The sequence below is a fragment of the Eurypyga helias genome, unplaced genomic scaffold (genome assembly GCF_000690775.1).
Source record: "Eurypyga helias isolate BGI_N326 unplaced genomic scaffold, ASM69077v1 scaffold9462, whole genome shotgun sequence".
Taxonomy (NCBI): domain Eukaryota; kingdom Metazoa; phylum Chordata; class Aves; order Eurypygiformes; family Eurypygidae; genus Eurypyga; species Eurypyga helias.
This window is the reverse complement of record NW_010235269.1, coordinates 31,804-52,878: the sequence shown is the minus strand read 5'-3', so window position 1 is coordinate 52,878 and position 21,075 is coordinate 31,804. Positions and strand designations below refer to the sequence as shown.

Genomic DNA, 21,075 nt, shown 5'->3' with positions numbered 1-21,075 from the left:
CAAATATTTGGCTGAATAGGTCAAAGCGTGTTTTGCTGCAGCTTTGAAGACTTTGCAGTGTTTATGCCTCTGCTTATCTTTATCCATGATTGATAAACTGGTCTACTTAAGGAATAAAGACAAGGACATTTCAGGCACTTTTTTTTTTTTCAGAATTAGAACCTTATGCTTGAGTTGAGAGGTGGTGCCTCTAGGAGAGAGGCATGAATTGTCGAGCTGGAATATTCCTAAAGGTGAATTCTACACTTGGGTTTCACATTACTGACTTAGTTTCTGTGCTTTTAAAATGGAGATGGCACTTACTGTCTAATAATGCTTATAGGATTAGTTACATAATATCAAAGATTAAAAAAATTACTAAAAGGCATCGATATTACTATTACTAGATTAAGGAATAATTCATGGCACTTAATTTGCTTTTCTGTTAAAATTTAAACAGAAGTATTCTTGTTCTGAGAAGCTAGCTAAGAAAAATAATTCCTTCACTGAAAAAAGTTAAGCTACAATAGCATGTGTGGAACCTCCCTCACGTTCAGAGGAACATGCTTTGCATGTTGTTAAGTCAGCTCAGAAGTGCAAACTTGTGTGGCTTGCAAAAAGGTAGTCTATGTGTTTATTGCACTTGCAAGTTAAAAATTGCCATTTTATGATAATTCTTATCATCTCATCAAGGTTGGTCATGCTCTTCTGAGTATCTTCAATTAACAAGACTGGCTTTTCAGATTCTGAGACTGGAAATTAATTACACTCAATTTTTGAGGATGTCTTGTTTGTTATTGGCAGTCGGGTGTGAGAGAATGTGTGATTATGCAAAATGAAAGGAAATCCGAGTATTAATTGTTAGATTGAAGAAAGAATATGAATTTTTAAAGGAAAATGTTTTCTAAATATTTAGAAAATGTTTTCTCAAGTGCAGAAAATGTTTTCTAAAATGTTACAGCTCTGGTCAGTAGCTGAAACTCCATTAAATTCAATGGCTTCAGGACATGATATCTCCATGGTAAAATATGACAAACTGGAACAGACTAGCAGCATAGAATTTACATGTTTGCTGACCCTATATTTGATCCTAGAACTAAACCAGAATTTATAATTTTACTGTTGGAAATAGACTGTGTGTGGAGGAAAAAAAATTAAAAGAAAATAATTTTTTTGTGAAATAATAATATTAGGTATGTTGCTGTGGTGCCTTGTGGTCTTTATGAATCTTCCATGATCACAAATATTTTAGTATCACAATGAGCTGAATTCCCTTACTGAGCTGCAGCTATCCTGTCTTTTTTACTCCAGACCACTTCATACTAAACTTTGCCCTGCTTATATCACTTCAAATATTGCTACTTCAGTTGCAGTTAAATGTTATTTTACCTGCTTTATTGATAAACTGCCATGAAACATACATGCTACATAAACATATCATTTCAATTATTAGCAACAGACCTAGCAGTGGTAGGATAAATTGTTTAGTAGTCTGATCCACCATAAAGCTAATGCTGTAAAACTCCTGCAGACTGGATTTGTTGGGTGAGTGAGTCGAGTGAGATTGCCCTGGTGTAATATGGCCATTACATCCCACGTGAGGAGCAGACATGAAGTTATGGACGTGTGGAAATGGTGTGAGAGACCTTCCCATTCAGGGGCAGCCAAAAGCTGCCCTTGTGCTGCCTTAGCCATAACTTTGAAGTGATTGATAAACCCTGTGGCTGCATTAAGCCCTTATCCAGGATGTGTAACAGCATGTCATAAAACATCAGATGTTTTCAAACTCTAAAGGTTTGTAGACCTGTAATGGGAGAAGTATAGACAGTCCCAAAGTTTTCTGACTGGGTTCAGTGTTCTCACTGACCTCGAGTCCTGCATTGTATTTTCTTCAAAACAAGTACTCCTAATACCTATGTATCACTTCCTGTCATAATGGTCTATTACAATATGAATGTGCATGAAAGAGACATACAAGAACTTTCTGTGTGATAACCTAGAAAACCTCTTTGCAAATTAATCCTGCAACAGGAGTCACAACATAAAAGATCAACTGTTCTGATTTTCAAAGGACATTTTGCTCTGAAGTAAATTCCACACCAGGTTGGATGTCCACATGCTTGGGATGTTTAGAAAACTAATATCTGAAGAAATATGCACTTGTGTTACATAAATGCAAGTTCAAAGCCATGTGAAAACACATGTATACTTTAACATAGACCAGAAAGCACCAGGCTGACCTTACTGATCCTGGAGATTAACCCCATTGCTCTTCAGACATGGAACAGGAATGTTCATCATAAGTCATGGTGCTTTCCACTCTGTGGCTTTGTTTGTGACACAGATACAGTGATGTTAGCTGCCCCTTTCTGAAGGAGAGAAGATAAAGATTCTCTGCATAAAGATACCTTCTGGGGATCTGCATCTCGGTTAGATGATGAAAGATTCAACTTCATTCCATCAGCAAAATCCTTGGTGAAATTTCACTTGCAAAGGATGGGGGGGAAATGCTATGGCAGGATGAAGAGACATGGTCAGGAAAAGTGTTGTAGAAAAGACAATCTGTCAGAAAGGAGGATAGTGAACTGAACAATCATGCTTCATGAGATTGCCAGAGAAGAAGAAAAAACCACCCACTCTCTTGGACTGTTGATGAGACACTTTCAAAGCAACACTCCAATAATCTTGAAAATTGCATGAGAAAGCAGTAAAGAAAGGAACGCTCACCTGCTGAGGGAGTTCTCCCTCTTCAACTGCTTAAATTAAATAATAGAATTTTCTATCTCATTCAGGCTAGTGCAGCATGTAGGATCATAGATATATTTCTTTCACCCCAGAGGGCCTAGGAAGCCTTTTCAAGGAAAAACATTTTGCCTGGGAAGTTGCACAGGAGAGTGTGCAAGAAAGCCACATCTCAGCTTTTCTCCATTTGGTCTTGCTCATCTATATGCGAAGGAACAACTTCCCAGCTCATGATTTCAGACCAGTTTCAAGGTGGTTGTTAGGAGGAGAAAGTTGCCAATTAAAGTGGCTTCTTGCCTCAGTGACCAGAAACTGTGGAGAAGAAGCAGACCCCAAACAGGTGGCCACTAGTTTATTTCAGAAATTATTATGCAAATTCAGAGACTTAAAATTTAATTTTGTTATCTTCTGAAAGAAAAAAGGTCACCATTTCTGACATTGAAAATACAGGTATTTTGCACAGCTGCCATCTACTCTAGTCCTCAGAAAGACTTGTTGGTTGGTGGGGGGTTTTTTTGTTTGTTTTTCGGGGGTGGTGTGGGCAGGAGATCACCTGTAGCCTAAAGCTCTGTCACTTTTTTGGTTGTATTCTGGAAGGGAAGGGAAAATCACTGCTGATATATTTGTGTGTCACAAATGTTGATGGAAAACGGTCTCCACAGAAAATCATGTGGATCCTTTGATAAGCAGGACCTAGCCATGATTTAATGTAATTTAGTGTCAGATCATGCTCTTGGCAGTAATCACCAAATATATTAAAAAGGAAAGTGATAGATTCTGCACCTCTTCGGTATTTGTGGGTCAGGTATTAATCCTTTCTTGGAAGAAAATCTTCAGCAGAGCACTGTTCTTTTAATAACTGGCATAGTCGTCGGGTTTTAGATAGTGTGAATTTATATTTCTGATCTTGCATTGTAAAGCTCAGGCAAAGATTATAATTTTGATGGATGTGTGCTCATCTGTAGATGTGAACCATACAAAATACGGGTCAATTGCTGTTCAGATCCCTTTTTTGTTGTCTATTATGCAGGCTTTGGACATGCTTACTTTTGCTATTAAATATATGGGTTCTGTCAAGTTTAATTCCCTCTTGTGGTCAAACTTTAAATGATTCATTTCGCATCATTAAAAATGCTTGTTCAGAAAGGAAAAGGGGGGAATTAAACATGTTTAGTTCTTTTTTGGAATGTAGATACCATGAACAACTGGGGATTTGCAGGAGTAAATGTTAATATCACAGCCTACATCAAAGTTGTTTAAATATTTCTTATGTTATTACATAATTTATTTTTTTTTTAATAATGCATATCATTTGTGTACATCCTACAAAGACTTCACATCCATTTCTTAGGATAAGAACAATTTGCTGATTGAACAGGGATCTTAAGATACAAAACTGTGAATTCTTGACACATTGTCTTCAATGACATGAAATTTGAGGAGAACAGAAACAAAGGGTGAGGAACATCCTGCCCCTTCATCAGGAAACGTTTGTGTAGTTTCTGAATGAATATTCTGTTTTTATTTCTTTAGCGATTTCCTGGAAAATCCAGATATTTTTAGCATGCCCAGTCTAAAGTCCTTCCTGAACAGGAACACATGCATTTCAGTCATTCTCCAAGGTCTTGAAAATACTGGGAAAAAAAAAAAAACAAATAATTTTTTAGAAACTTGACAAGATTTTAGAGACTGATTTCAGGTGTTGATCAGTCTGTCTGAACTTACACGGGATCAGATATCATTCAGGTCTGCACGCAGGTGATGGTAGCTGTATTTATGGATAATTTCAATGCCTAAGAATTAAGTTACCCTAGGAAACTTTTAAAATGTTATTAAATGATGGTCCATAAGACAGTGAGAAATTTCAGTTTTGCCTTACATTGACAAAATTGCTTGTATGAACATAGAGTGGATGGAAACGTGTCTGTTCTGAATATGGTGAGGGAGAATTTGCTGTAATTCCTACCTGCAAAGTGACTAATATCTTTGTAGCTCTATAATAATGTACAGTAGCAGTTTATTTTCTGATGAAAAATTAATGTGATATGATTTTACCACTGAAGCTTGTGGAAGGCATTTGCAAGTGTTTTGAAGACAGTACTTTTGTTTGGAAAAGGACTTTGAGATGAATTTATTTAAAATTTTGAAATGTTTCTATATATGTTTCATTCCATTTAGCTCTGCAAAATGACTGGTAAAAGCAACTTCTTAAGTGGAAATTTGTTGGAAAACCATTCCAATAATTTTAACAGCTTTGAGTACAGGGCGAGTTACACATTTTGTGTGACTCTGGTTTCATATACATTACACCTTCATTAAGATTAAGTGATTTTACTTCTTTTTAGAGCTGAAACATGAGATTTATGTTTGGAGACTGACTGCACAGCGCATTAACCCTGCCAGCAGAGAGGAGACTGCCGTGAAATGCCTCTTGATGCAGAAGGTGCTGACACTGGAGATGCTCTTAAGGAAGAAGCTCATGACATTTCACAGGTGAGCAGGGAGCAGTGTGTCTCATATCCCTGGCTCCAGCTCTCACCGGGGACATGTTGCAGGCACAGGCAGACTAGCAGGGAGCTCCTGCTCATCTCAGTCTACAGCCAGGAATGACAGTGTGGCTTCCTTAATGGGGTAATATTTCTGTGTGGTCAACGAGCCAAGGGCTCACCTCTAGTCATTTTAGGCAGCTGAAAGTAATAGCTTTCAGGGATCTTCTCTGGGACAAGAGCTATATTCTTATCTGTCTCATCAGATGCCTGTTGGGGCAGATATGAAGAGCTACTCTCAGCTTCAGTAAAATAAAAATTATTTTAAGAAAAAACTGATATGCAAGAACAGTAAAATATATTTCAATGTGACCTAAATATAAAGACCTAGAAATTTCAGGTAGTTTTTAGTTTAAAAAGGTCACAAATATATCATTAGACTTTCCCTTGCAATAGTGGCTTTAGCACAGTAAAATGCTACAATTTCTATTTTACTGAAATATTCAAGTGTTCTTCAGTGAACTGTTGAGTTTGAAAAATATGTCACCAAAGAACTGCTGCATTTAAAAATGATTTCATAATCAAATCTTCAGTATGAACCAGAGTGCAGGCATAATTAATCATTTATGCACATGAAAGAAAAAGTTTTTACAAACTAGGACTAACAAAAATACTAACCCTGTTTTGTTTACATTCCAACAAAACCAGCTGTTGTGCTATGGAATTTGATGACTGAGAGTAGCAGAGATAAATATTCTGTTGATATTAATCAACTAAAGTGAAACTGAAACAGTTATTTTTCATTAATAAAGATGTCAAATAGGTGCTATGAGCAAGGACATGTAAATATGATTTCTTAAAATATTGCAATAATATGACTTTTTTTACATAACTCTTTGCTCATATTGTACACCTTGAGTGTAATGACAATATTACTACTTAAAGATAAAAAAAGGCTGTTAAAATCACCTTATTTTTAAATAATTATAAAAAATTATTAGACTTTATGACACTCTGAAGAAGACACTTCCAAAGTATAAATAAAAATTGTATATTTAATCTTGAAAATCAGGATTCCTCCAGCACAGTACATTTACAGCAATGTAAATATTCATTAGCGTTAGCAACAGCACTCCTGAACTGTAAACCCCAAGGCTTTCTGCTGGAAGGCTGACTATGCTGATAATTCGATGAAGTTATTAGGATCTCAAAAACTTCATTATAAAATGCAAATGTAAAATATATGTGTTCTGACTTGCTGATGTTAGCGCACAACCCCTGTTTTATCGCAGCAGGGCACACATCAGCTCCTAAAACTATTAAGGGACTACAGATTGCATGTAGGCAGATGCTATACTGAGGTCCATGCTCTGGAGGCTAGCTCCCTCCAAGCCTTCATGAACTGAAGGTTTTGTGTATTAGCGGAGCATGTTACACAAGTTTGTCCTAAGTGAACACTCATGGGAATGTTGCTGCTGGCTGTAAGAAGGCCACGAGTCCTTTGTGGTGTGAAAGCATGTTACACAAGTTTGTCCTAAGTGAACACTCATGGGAATGTTGCTGCTGGCTGTAAGAAGTCCTTTGTGATGTGAATTACTCCATACAGGGGAAAGGGTGATCTATTTGTGATGAGAGGGATTTGTTCTAAGACTCTTGGCAGAGCTCTAATTTCACTCTGGAAAAAAGCAGGTGTAATTTTCTTTCAGGCAAATTTCACAAGAAGATAAAAACTGGGAAACAAATATTCAGGAACTCCAGAAAAAAGTAAGTAGATGGCATTTTTTCCTAGTATCCATGTAAGCAGAACCTGTGCCTTTATACAGAGAGAGTGCTTTGAATCTACTGCAAATTTAATAACTGTCATGATAGCAGAAACACTGGCAAGCGGGCTGGCTGGCTTCTTGGTGGAATGGGATTACTGAACTACGTTTTGAGTTTTTCTTAGGTTTTATACTTTTGTTCCTTAGAAAAATGTCATTTAAAGTTTCAATAAATGATTCAGCAGTGTTTTCTTAAATTTTTAATCCATGGCCGGAAAGACTCAGAGGGTGTCAATAGATTGTTTATGACTGATGCATGACGATAGAGTACATTTCTACTGATGTACCAAATACCAACTCTAATTTACTATACTGTGATGTAACTGCTTTATTATTCAAGTAGGGATAAACCACTTTGGATTTATCCTGTTCTCTTTGCTGTGCACACATTAACACCTCCTAAGTCTTTCTGCTGAAGCAGAGTCTGATGAGATGTAGACTTTCTAGTGGGATTCATTTCCCATAAATTTAACTATCTAAATGTCACATCCTCTGCGTCTCACTGGCATTACAAATAAATCCAGGCCTGTGTTTAGGAGCTCAAGTCCTTGACTGGGACATCACTGTCACACCATCACTGTCATGTGTCACACTGAAACAGAAGAAAACCATCAGGATTTCATATTAGGTTTTACACCTTTTTCAAGGCATTACATAAAAGAAAAACTTTTTAAGGAACAGAGACTTGTACTTTAGTAGAAATCTAAACAATGTGAAACGAGAGAGGGACTCAGGCTGGGAGAAGGTGATTCCCTGGGTTGGTGGTGTCAAAGGGATGCAGGATTTAGGCACAGAGGTGTAGAAGCTGCACAGAGATTGTGGGCTTGGCAGGTCCATGAGAGTTGTACAGGAGGCATGAAAGAGCTGACCTCTAGGCTGATTATAGGTTTTAAAAGCATACATGAAAAAAAGAGGGTCCAGAGTGCCCTCTGGGGGAAGAATTGCATTTCAACCCCACTTCTACTGAAATGAAGTTGTGATGGGGGTAGCTGAACACAGCTGAATATATGCAGCAGGTGCTAGGTACTTGTATCTCTTAGATCACATTGGGCCACACAGTCATGTTTTTTATAGGTGTGTATGAAATACCTCAATTTAAATGTTTTTTATGCTGAAGAAAAATATACAATACAGGAAGAGAAGTTTGCACTTCACACATGCATTTGTGAACTAGGCATAATAGATAGCTCCTTCTTTAATACAGTTATTAATTTTTTTCTCCCTGTCTACAGCACAAAATAACAGATAAAATTCTTCTCATCAAATGCCTGACTGTGCTGGGATGTGTTATTCTCATGTTTTTTCTCAACTCATTTGTTCCAAGCATCTACCTAGATCTTGGTAAGTTTCACAGTTTTGTTCTACCTAAGTAAAACAAACAACCTCCCTGAAGAAAACCAGCAATATTTTTCTGAGTCTGGTTCTTTGCAGAAAGCCGCTTTCCATATATCTTTGGCCTTGCAGTTCCACTAGACTAATCTGAACAGCAGTTTCTCAGAACAGGTTTCCAAAATGCAGTCACGCCCCAGTCACCCCAGGGGGAATAACAGAGAGTGACCATGACTTAATTTTTCTGACTATCCAATGCTAATGAGCTGGCTAAAAATTACAGAATGAGCATGATTGACCTAGAATCATTGCACTGGAGGATTGAGTGAATGATCAAGATGTGTTATAGAGATTAGAAAAAAATTGCGCCATGGAAGAACTAAAAAAGTAGTCTGGCATTATTTCTTAAGTGTAGATAACTTTGTATAACTTCCAGTCTCCATTGCTTTATTACCAGAATAAATAATTTCCCAAAATAAAATCAGGAAGACACTATGCGTGTGAAATGAAAGTAGCTGTATGCAAACTTTCTATGGTAAGAACTATACTTGCAGGTTTTTATACAGCTAGTTTTATACCTGTATGAGGAGGCTTTGCATATCCTGAAAACAGAACCAAATTAATGCTCGCATTCAACCAGAGGACAGTCATAAAACCTACCTGTGCATTTCCCTATAAAAAATTAAAAATATAATTTTGGCTGCTGAGCACCTGAAAGTTATGGAATTTCAGATTTACGGTTTTTCAGGCAATCTGAATTCCCCCACTGTGTACAATCATCCCAGTATTTCCAACATGCAACAGGGTTGAAGAAGACTAACTCATAATCAATAAATCATTGATTGTATCATCACATACAAAGATTGAAATCCGTTTTTGTTGTGTACAATATAGAGCGAGTTATGGCTGTACAGTGGTGATCATGCTGTAAACAAGACCTTCCGTATCTGCTGCTGACACTTTTGTTGTATTGACTGCATTAGAAAGCTACCAGTAGCAGAAGGCTGTTCTCTCTGCTGGGACCTAGGGGAACACCAGTGTGTTGTATTGCCGGCACCAGCGGGAGGATATGGGCTACTGCGTCTGGGGCAGCGCGTTTCAATAGATACAGCTTTACTGCTAAATGCATTTATTCCAGGGTTTGACTGCCAGCCCTCAGGCCTTAGAGGTGCAGGATGCCTTGTGTCCACACTGCTCAGACCTTGTCCCCTCAGAGCAGACTGGCCGTATCTCCACAGCACAGCAATTGGCACGGTGTTCCCTCTTGACATTGTATGTACGGCTTAATTAATTTTTAGGTTCGCAGCAAGGGTAGCTTTGTAGCCTAGCAGAGCTGTGTGTTAAGATTATGATGCTGAGGGCATATGTTGCATTGTATGCTACATGTGATGAAGTTTGAGTGCATGGAGCCATTGCAGATAATGTTGGAGTAACTGAACAGAGCATAGAGACCCAAACCTGACCCCCAGGCTCAACTGTGCTGCAGTTAGGGCGTGATCTCTAGAACTGCACCGTGGTTTATTTTTATCCTACGTAAAGTAAACTGGGTCAATGCAAAAGAATCTGGGAGCAAAGCAACACTTACACAAAGGGGATCAGGACCTTGCTGTGGACTTGGGCTAAACAGTTATCTGACAGTGTTGATACAACGCAACAAATCCTTTCTGGAGTGCACTTAAAATCCTGGTGCCCTGGAGCAGTATGAGGTTAGGAAAGGGGCCTTGTCAGCCAGGCTTTCTTCCCCATTTCAGCTAGTGTCACAGCTGCTGTGGCAGCTTCCCTGTTCTAGAGTACTTGTCATGGATTTCAGTCCATAAAGATTATTGGCTGTTAAGAAGTTAAAAGGTATACTGATATAACAGCAAAAGTGCTATATTACTAAGGTGTAGGAAGTTGTGGAAATTGAAGATGTTTGGAGGATTTTGAAGTCGTGGTGGCTAAGAACATAAAGAAGGAATTCACATAGGCAATTTCAGAAATCAATTTTCACCCTTACCTTTCTGTCTCAGAGAAGTGGGCACTGAAACAAGAAGGATTTCTTGAATTAAACCCAACATCTGTAAGTGTTTTTGAAAGGCGACAGAGAGTAAAGACCACATAGCACTGGTTGCATATGCTCTTGGTAAGATATTCTTTCAAAACTGCAAAGCAGTTGGAGTCAATACTAGAAGAAACCTAATAACTGATGATTGGTTTTTGTCCTACTTTGTGTCACAGAACTAAATGAAAACAAATGCCATGGTTGGCAGTGCAGGCTTCTGTTATTCACTAGCTGATCTTCAGCTGCAACCTTGAAAGTAAATAGGGGCAGTATGTGTTCTGGATAATTTGTCCCTCTTCTGTATTCATGGCAAACCTGTCAGATTAATGAATAAATGTTATTAAAGCATATGCATAATTTCTATTACAATTAATTAAACCTCCAAACTTCTACTGAGATCTCATTCGTGATTCCTGAATTCTACTATCTTGATGATGGCTGTCACTTTTTTGTCATTACTGAACTAGTGCTGCTGTGTGTCTCTATGGATTTTAGTTCTCCAGTGCATGGAAATGAATTTCCTAAAATACAGTACATCTTGTACTCTGATGGTTTGGGTAAATTTGTTCAGTATGTTTTTCCTCATAAAAATGAAAGTAGATTGCAGTTTAGTGTTTAATTTTCTACCAGAATAATGTTTCATACAGAGGCTGAAGTGTTAGAAATCTAATAACTTTTAATTGCATTTGGTAGAGTGAATTAGAAAGATTATAGAATTCTTTATCACTCCCCAGCCTTGATACAATTTTTCCATTATAAACTTGGAATCATTAATATAATTTGAGGGAACTGACATTTTAGTTTAAATAATAAAATTTACATACTTAGCTGCCTTTTAAAATGCAGAACAATTTCCTATTCAGTTTTCATGTACCTGTTCATCACTTTATTTAGTCTAATTCTATGAAATATCTCTGTTAATGAAAGATTAGTACTGAGACTCTAAATAAACAGATATGGCAAACTTTAAGACTTCTACAGTGCTTTCATTTGGCCCCATAGGATTTTACCTTTTTGATAAAGTATCTGAGGAAAGATTACAAAAGATGAATGTAAAACCCCCTGAGGATTGTACCTGGCTCCTATTTTGACTTTAACCTTTAGGCAGGCATGTCCAGAGCTTTGAACTACAATGAGATCCCCCAAAAAGAGACAAGAGATTTTAAAAATAAAATAAACCAAGATTTTGTTGAAATTTAAACTAGATTTTTTTTTTTTTTTAATAGAGAATGCTTGGAGTGACTGGGTCAGAAAGAATACATAAAATCAATTTATAACCCACTTCTTTTTGCTTCTGTGGGGCAGGCCCTCCCTCTTTGTTTTGGCTTCAGTCAGTTCAATGACTTGCTGAGCTGCTGTGAACTCTGTTCAGTTCCTTCTAGTATCCATGAAGAGGGACCCACCACCTCTGGGTCTCTGCTTTTGTCTGCCCCTTTCAGTAGTCTCTGCACTCAATGTAGACCACCTTGCTCCATGCAGACCCCCTCCCTGCTGCTCCTTTCCACCTCTGGACACCTCTTTCCCAGTGTTACAGGCTGAATAGTTTCTGAGACAGGGGAAGGTCCTCTCCTCCCTTTGGAGGGTTGCCACAGGGTATGCAGTGCTCATCTTCAATAAACAAGATGCAAGCCCAAGAACAAACAAAAGAGATACTGTCTGTTTCAGAGCAGAGATACTGTCTCTATTTTGGCTGCAGACTGCTGGAAGCTTGGAAAGTATGCCAGGAAGAATGCAATTGTATGTTTGCCTTCAGACATTAATGTTTAAGTAAATTACCTTCATCTGTCCTTAAAATAATCTCCAGAGGAGGTCAATAATCAGTGGAGGTGATCAACAGCCGTGACTCATCTCCTCTACTTTAAAGGTCTAATTCTTGAAATGATTCAACTTACCCTATGTCACTTCACTCCTTATATGCCAGAAGGCATCTTCTCAAGCTATACCAAGTTTTAGTCATAGGTACTTAAAAGCAAAAGTCACAACAGCTAGATGGACATTTGCCTTGATAATTGAATATTTGGGGGTTTCACTTCTAACTAAAATCAAATTTGGAATTATTAACCAAAGCAGTGTTCGCAAAAAAACAAACTCATGAACTTCTAAAAAAATTATGGTTTTATTCTTTTAACTAATTCAATCACTATGAACTTTCTGGGTAGTAAAACAAGGCCTCTAAGTCACCACTTTGTGTCACTTCTGCCAAGTAAACATCTAAATTTTCCCCATCATCATTTCTCTAAATCTAAAATCCTCCAATATTTACAGACAAAGGTTATCTTGTTTGATAAGACCTCATTTACATAGTTAAATCTAGCTTCTCTTCCAAAATTCTCCCTTTTCTTCTATATTTACCATGGTTTAACTTCTAACTGTGGGCCTGGTCTGCAAGTTCTGCTGCAGATACTTTTGAGGATCTGAAACACTTTGCAATTTATCTTAACTAGTTGTATCTTGCATCATCGAAACATTCTAAACCTGCAACTGAAATAGTGGAAAAGTGATGAAATAATTGATCTAATTTAATTCAGAGTGATTTTTGTTTGTTTGGTAGGCCATGTTGTACAGAGCTCCTTTTTATTTTATTGCCAGAGCATTAAAGGAAAAATGTGTTCAGTCGCTGTAGGTATAAAAGTCTCCTGTTGCATTGTCACTCCTTTGGATACCAATGCTCATATTTGCTGACTGACTTCCGTAATTTACAGAAACATTATTGAAATTCACATGAGAAATCAAATACCTTAATTGGAAAGGGCTTCAGCATAACATCCCCCCCCCCCCTTCCCCCCAATTACATCTACAGAGAATTTCATGCAAATTATAGTAAAAATCTTGACTTAACCTGGAGAGAGGAGTGACACCTCTAATTAAGGGAAGTCGACTGGGTCTGAAATTTCTCTCTTATAATTTCTCTTGATTTTCATGCACTGTTCATCACTTTTGTTCAAGTGGACATGCCAAATTTTTGGCTTACATTGTAATTTACATAAGTGAACCAATAATTATAATAGAGTTGGAACTGAGTAGCACTTGTCTGGTAGCTTGCTTAGTGATGAAGAAAGGGCTGCGCTGCCCTGGAGAGCTTCATGCACTTGCTAAAATTTGCTACTGAATCACAAAATGTCAGAAGTTCCATATCAATATTTACATGGCTTAGAAACACTGAAGCTACTTCTTCACTACTGCAGCCTGCTAAGACTTTAACAACTAACCTAAACCGTATTCTTTTCTTCAACATTTTCAATAAGGAACAGCCTGCAGCAATGATTCCTCCCTAACAACTTTGAGCCAGATGACCAGGGTCAGTGTTTGTCAGAGCTTGTTAACTTAGAGATATTTGACTAAATTATTTAATGTTATAAGCTAAAAAAGAACTAATAATGCACATGTGAAATAAATGTAGTCTGTGTGGTTTTGTTCTGAATGTGTAGCCTAGGAAGCTGCCTAAGAAGAACTCTAAAAAGCTTTTTCCCTCAGCTTTTATCTGGGCCCCGGTACAGAGTATGTATGTGCATTTGAACTTGTGCTGAGAGGTTTCTTTAGAATGGTGAAAATATTTTAAACATGAGCCACTCCCCCACAGCTCTGTGAGAAAGATCTTGTCTCACAGTGTGCAGCAGAACTTCTCAGGTCCAAAAGATTTATAAATGGTCATGGAGAAGGAGCACAGGGCTAAGGAAGGTGTAGACAGATCCCATTAATCTGAAAGGGATGTTAATGTTGAAGCATCTGTAAGGCTCATATTTTTACACTTTAAAATGTTATTCTGGAACATTTTTCTCAACCGCTATCAGTGATCTATAGATTAAGCCATGTTATGCTACTATCCTGTATGATGCTGGAGTTGTATAAATCTGACACTGTTTACAAACAATAGAATTATATGTTCAGAAAGAAAGCAACTTGACTAAAAATTTACGTGTTTGTACTAATAGAAAGGAGGAACAAAAGGAAGTGTTCATATTTTAGAAATGTTTGGTTCCAGGTTAATTTGTGCAATAGTTTAAATGCAAGGCTCATTATAGTGCTACTCAATATTACTGAGGAGTTATTTTATAAAATGTTTGAAAAAACCCAGATCATTTTAATAAGCTGTTGTATAATTGTTTAATGTTTAAGAAAACAGAAAATCCTGGTGAGACAGGCGGCTATTAAGCTATAAAAAATGGTGAATGACCTAGATTTAAGAAAGTATAGGCTTAATGCCAAAAGCCACATTGTTAAGTTTAGCTCATGTTATATTTCACATCTTATATCACTATATCCTCATTGTAAAAGGTGCACATTTCTTCTTTAATTTGTCACCGAATCTAACATTTATCTACAGATTTTCTAGGGTCTGTCATATTAATCAGTTTTAGCTGAAGAGAGCTTATAAGTATTGACTGCTAAGTAATGGCTTAAATGATATTGAATTATCAGCTGTATTTAAAGCTGTCACAACCAATATTTTTTTCTTGTCTTCTTTTTCTCCTTGCTTTTTTTTTTTTTTTTTAATTTTTATACTTTGTAAAGCTTTCCAACATGGCTTGATAAATTAAGGAACCAGATGTAAAACCTGGCAAGCAACATTTATGGACCTTTTCTATATAGCTAAAAATAACATCTTTAGTAATCTGTGGTTGCCTGGAAACTCCTTCACAAGTTTCAGTAAAGTGGATGGTTTTGATCCTGAAAACATTTGTATTAGGGATGCCTTCTCTGTATACAGCAGTAGCCTCCTGCTTTCAAAATATCAGTTGTGATACTGGGTGCAAAAAGAGGAACTTTCCTTATACCTGGAGCTAAGAATTTATTGTTAGTGTAATTAAAAGTTGAATTAGTGTAAGCAATTATTATTAACTATTAATAAAGTTATTATTAGTACTCTTATGATAATAATAACACAGTCCAAATTAATACAAAACAAAGTTCATTAACAATATACAGTTAAAACTGTTGTAAAAAAACCTGACAAAACCTCCAAAAAACCAGAACATGCAATATATCCCCTTATATTCTGAGTTAGGGTCACCTTTTGATGGTCTGCAGGGTGCTACAGTTCACAGGTTTAGGCTGGGAGGAGTCACAACAAAGTGTTGGTACCTTCAGATCTTTGCTGGGATGGGCATGATAGGGGTGTCTTCCTTCTCTCTACCAGGACATGAACTGCATTGTTGACGTTTCCTTCCTCCCTGTGCTTGGGTCCACCTGAGCCCATTTTTATACTTTTCTAGAGCTTTACACTCCGTTTTTTCAAATTTGGTCTTCAGCTCTGCATTATACCCAGTTTTGTCATGTGTTGTGTTGGATGTGTGTTTATACTTGTTTCTTGTGGGTTTTTTTACCCTTAAAATGGGTTTTGACCATCTCCTAGGTTTGCTCTATCATCTCTAACTAACCATTTTTGAGTTGTTATAAGTCTGGGGCCTATGCATCCTTTTTAGCTGTAATTACTCATCCTGTGCACTCTTGTTTGTATCGACTTGTTTATTCTCTTACTGTTTTCCATTAATGCTTCACCTATATGAAGTTGTGACACTGTTTTCTGTTACAAATGTGGTTTATTTAGTTCCTGACCTGATAATGGTAAACAAAGCGATGAATTGTAGTATCTGACAACTGTCCAGCCTAATGTAGTGAGATGTAATAAGATTAGAGCCATGATTTTAGCCACTGCTGTTTGAAAGTCCCCATCCCTTTCTGGAGACTCTTCCAGTTCCTTCCAGTTGTGCTTGCAGGGGCTGCTCTGCAACCCTTTTCCCCATGGGGCATCAGCTACAATTGTCAGTGTAGTTAGGTGTATTTGTCCTCTTTGCCTCCCTGCTCTTGCTTCATTCGTCTACTATTTCATATGTTCTGGCATGCAGTGATGTTGGTTTAAGTTGTCTGGTAATTGTACATTGAGGCCAAGGAGGGCATTGCATAGGACTGACCTGCTTGCCTCTGAGTATGTGGTATGGAGATTTGATTGCACTGTGAAGATGCAAATTGTTGTTTTAAAATGAGAATGGACATAACTGTATTTTGGAAACAGTACATCTCGGATTCATAGTGATGTTGCAAAAATCATGATACAGTGTACAGGAATATGAGTTAAAAATAAATTTGACAATTAGTTTGCAATAATGAGAATGTTGGAATGGAGTGAAAGTGGTGCAGTCAGCATTGACTTTGACTCAGAAAATCTGGTCGAGATCTTAGTTACTCGTTCTTCTCAGTGTAACACTTTGATCCGGAAAATAAGAGAAATCTTCTTTCCATACTCCTTGCAGCCTTCATTTTTTTAGGCTATTTTAAAAAAACTTCTGCCCTTGGAACTAAACAGCCACCTTTACAAACATGTAAGCATGCAAAATATCCTCTGTCCTTGCAGCTACCCATACACTGTATGAAAAAAACCCAACGAATAACAGTTGTATCTGGTAGTGCAGCTTTTACGCTATATTGCTTAATTCTAGAAAAGTTAACCTTTACTCTGTCTGGATGTTTGCATCTTCTCAACTTATTTTTGGTTCAGAAGAGTCAGTGAGGCGATGTCAATAGAGTGTGTTTGTTTGCAGTGACCTTCACTGAGATAACTCTGTAAATTTTTTAGACTTGTGGATTGGTGCAATATACACAGCTATATATCTGTCAACACATCTTCCCTGTAGATGCACTGCCTAGCTATAGCAATCTCTAACCAGGGTTTCGTTCTTATGGTGTTCTGTCTTGAATGCCATCCTATCTCATCTGTGAAATTGCATTTTGAAAATTAATGGAGTTGGATGTCGACATTGCGGTACAACAGTGAATGTGATTTCTCCATTCTGGCCTCATGGTTGTACAGCTATGCAAGAATGTCCAGCCCATCCTTTCCTAATGTACATGTGCCAATCTGTATCTGCTTGTATAAAGTATACCCCAGTGTATGCCTTATATAACATTACAACTGCACCATAATATATGAAGGACAGTCATATGTCCTTAGGCTTATATTTGAGGGGTTGTGGAGTTAATCAGACTTGTTCTGATGAAACTGTTGGAACACAGTGCTGGACATACTCAATAACATGCTGTGTAAAAACTTATTCAAAGGTAAGCTTATTCAAATATGTTTTAGCTGGTAAGCCTGTAAGGGACATTGTGAGCTGAAAGGCCTTCTGCAGTTCACGAAAAGTTGATGTGGCCATTTTAACAAATAAAGAATTCTTGAGGTCACAGAAAAAGAATATCACACTTTGCTCAGTGACAAATGTCTAAAAGATCAGTGTGTACAACCCATTGTCTGTAGATAGAGGTATTATGTTTTCATCTGGAAGAAGCTGGTCTAGTTGATTTAAAAAAAAAAAAATCTTGTTTCTCAACCACTATAAATATGTAACTGTGAATATTGTGCAGCCTGAATCTTCCTCACTGCTATTACAGCTCCTCCTCACTCCCTCTTGTCCTACCTACTGCTGCCACCATAAACAGGTTGCTCTCTGTCCTCTGGAGCAGCTTGGTACATGCCTGAAAACTTGCCTGCACCCCTTCAGTCTTCTTATCTTTGAGGTACACAGCCTGGATTCTTTAATTTTTTCCTCAAAAGCCAATTTTCAGACTGTTGCTTATCCTTACTTCTCTGCCTTGGATTTCCTAGAGGGTCTGCATCTTACTTAAAATATCTTCTCAGAGTTTACCAGGGATGAAGAGAGCAGAGGTAGTTTCACAGGATTTTCCATTTGTTGTGCTGGTTCTGTGTTTCAGTGGGCAGTTAAATTCAGTTGTAATCCACTGTATTTCTTGAGTCTTTTCTGAAGGACTGTTACGGATTTAGTTGCTTCCTACCCTGGATTTGTGCAGTTTTAACTTTTCCTACTAAATACAGTACCCTGCACCTGTCTTTCTCGAGCAGCATGCTGTTTTGCCCAGGCCAGCATTGAGATCATGCAATGTTATCGTGGCTTTGGTTTTCAGTTCAAATGTCTCGAGTCATTTCAGTTTGCACAAAAATGAATTTTCAGTGTACCCTCAGTATTCATAAAGATATTGTTTCAAATTTTGTGCACATAAAGTGAACGCACAATGTCGACATCTTCACATTGTTTGAAAGAAATTTATTATACTTTTCAGCTATTAGTAGGTCAGACAAAATTACTTTTACTAAAGAATACAATTTTTTCTTAATGAACATCTGAAAAGCCTACAGATTACACAGTAATATTTTTCTTTCATTTTTTTCTCTTTCACCTACTTTCCTCCCATATATTCTAAAATTCCATTTCATTCTATTAGATCGTTTTCTATTTTCAAGTTCTTCTGCTTGATTAGTTCAAAATAAGGTTTTCTTTTTTTTTTTTCTTTGAGTAGGATTGAAATTTTATACTGCTCATCATGAGTTGTTTATTGTCCCAAAGGTGGTTTTCCCTACTGGTAAAGTGTATAAGAAAAGCAAAGTACACAAGCTATTTCTACTGTACCTTTTTATCTGGTGCCTGTCAGAAGACTTGGGAATCTTTTCTATGAAGAATGCATTATAAATTTTCAAGGTGCATTTTATAATAAAATTTAATTTTATTTTTCCTAAAATAGAGGCGTCACCATCTTCAACAGGTACCATATCAGTGCAGAAATGCAATTTAGAATCATTTTTTTTCCACGTTTTATTTCCAGAACATCAATTGTTGTGAAACAGAGGCACAAAAATGCAATAAGGGAAGTGGTCTGTGAAACAATAAATGGGGTTTGCTCTCACTATAGTAATAAGAAGTTATTTTTTTTGAAATTATTTTTATTTCTCTTCCTCCTGGCTATCTTTTGTGGCCCAGTAAGCTAGAAAACAAATGAAAAGAGAAGCCAGTCTTTAATATATGCTAGTCCTTTCAATTCTTCAGAAAAGAAAGAAGCTTCAAATTGAATCCAGGACAAATGCAAAGCTACCCAAATATATAAAACACTGATATAGTATGTCCACTGTCATGAACGTACTTAGAAAGGCTTTGGAAAAGCCTCAGAAAACTAACTACTTAGAACGGGAGACTGCCATGTGTTGGTTAACTTTGTAGTTAACTTTGACAAGCAGTTCAGCAGAGAGCAGTCAGCCAAGCAGTTCCAGAATACATTAACTCCTGTGGCCTTCAGGCTTCAGAAGAAGACTTTATTCTCATCCAGCTGTGGGGTGCTTGAAGTCAAGCTGTAGTAGTGAAAGGCATCGTTGCTGTAGGTCTTGCATGAAGTCCCACAAATTCCTTGTCTCTGAGACTGCCTCCTTCCTCTTTCCTTCTTTGCACTCCCATCCTGTGCCCTTCCTCTGGGAGATGGGTAATTGCATCTCCTCTTTGCAGGGAAAGCAAGGAAAACAAATATACTCTGAACAGACTGTGTGTGTAGACTGAAATAGGCTCTTTGCAGCCAGCACTGGCAGCTGATGTGTTTGAGCCTCCAGAGAGCTGTACTTGCTGGAGCACTGCAGGAGATTTCTGCCCAAGTTGCGAGGTCCCCTGATCCCACAAATGGAGAGTTTGTGAACTCTGAGAAGCATCTCACTCAAAGGGATATGGGGTGCAGCCTGCTGCGGTCCAGGAGAGTTCAAAGGGCCTCACTTGGAAATGCAGTTTATAGGATTGTGAGAGGATCGACTTCAGACATCAGTAAATTTCCATCCCGGTTACAATCCATGTTGGTAATTACTGGAATTCTCTAATTGCCAGTAATCACTGGTGCTGACTGTCTCGGGGCTGTCAGGGGAATGATTACTTATTCCAATCTTATTCCCCACTGAGGGAAGATAACCAAATTCCTGGTACACACCATGGCCAAGCAACTGAACCCTGGTATGGTCGGTGCTGTTACCCATCTTAGCAATGCAAGTGTGTTTGATACGGTCAAGGGACTTGACCACCAAACTCACTCCACAGCAGCCAAAGCTTAATGGGAATCTCTAAGGCTTCAGAGTGGTCCAGGGGCTGAGGGTGGATGACCACACAGAACTGCTGAGAAAATGTTGTTCTTTACTTCTCCAGTTCGTTGTACTTACATACAAAATGTATGTGACAAAATGCAGTGTTGTCACTTTTATTTGTACAAAATAACAGTAAAATTTTGCTACTAAGGTCCTGATCTACACACATCTACTTACTTCCTCTTGCAGAATTCCTGTATTAGGAATTGCCATCATCCTTATTGATTTAAGGTGGAGTTAGGCACACTCTACCAGAATACAGAAAACAGCCGAGACTTGATAGTGAGAAGAAACTTAGGCACTACATTTCCATAACCCCTTTCTTTGTGTTCAGAGAAAATAACTATTTCATTTGCACGGACAGATCCACTTTGTTTTTGGAAAGACAGTAATTCAACCACACCAACAAAAGGTGTGGTAGACAGGAACTGATATTTTTCTCCTCACTTTGTTTTGCTACTTTGGGGACTCCAGGAGCACTGCTGTCCCTGTGTTCTGTAGCTGTTTTTTCAGTCTACACACATAACCAGAGTCCAGTGCACAAAAAAGTGCACACATTTTCAGCCTATGCCAGAATCCATCATTCATCCTGAGCAGAACAGGGTATTAATGCTCTTAGATCAGTTCTGGAGTCTCTCTCCAGTAGGTGGTAAAATACCATTCTACACAAGAAAATTTGGGACCAGCTATTCCCACCCTGTTCTGTTTTGTGGTTGTTTTTGCTCTCCTTCTCCCTTACAGAATGATGCTGGTTTTGACCATGCACTCTGATTAGAT

The 21,075-nt window shown here is 37.8% G+C and overlaps 1 protein-coding gene across 1 annotated transcript in view; it reads left to right on the top strand.

The window, feature by feature from the left end:
• The window catches only part of OCA2 (oculocutaneous albinism II), a gene marked incomplete at both ends in the record, with an annotated part of 106,965 nt that overhangs the window by 55,888 nt on the left and 30,002 nt on the right, over positions 1-21,075 (top strand). The window contains 3 exons of the mRNA XM_010146682.1: positions 5,067-5,214; positions 6,914-6,971; positions 8,260-8,368. Coding sequence (XP_010144984.1) covers positions 5,067-5,214; positions 6,914-6,971; positions 8,260-8,368 — 315 coding nt within the window. The remainder of the gene's footprint in view (positions 1-5,066; positions 5,215-6,913; positions 6,972-8,259; positions 8,369-21,075) is intronic.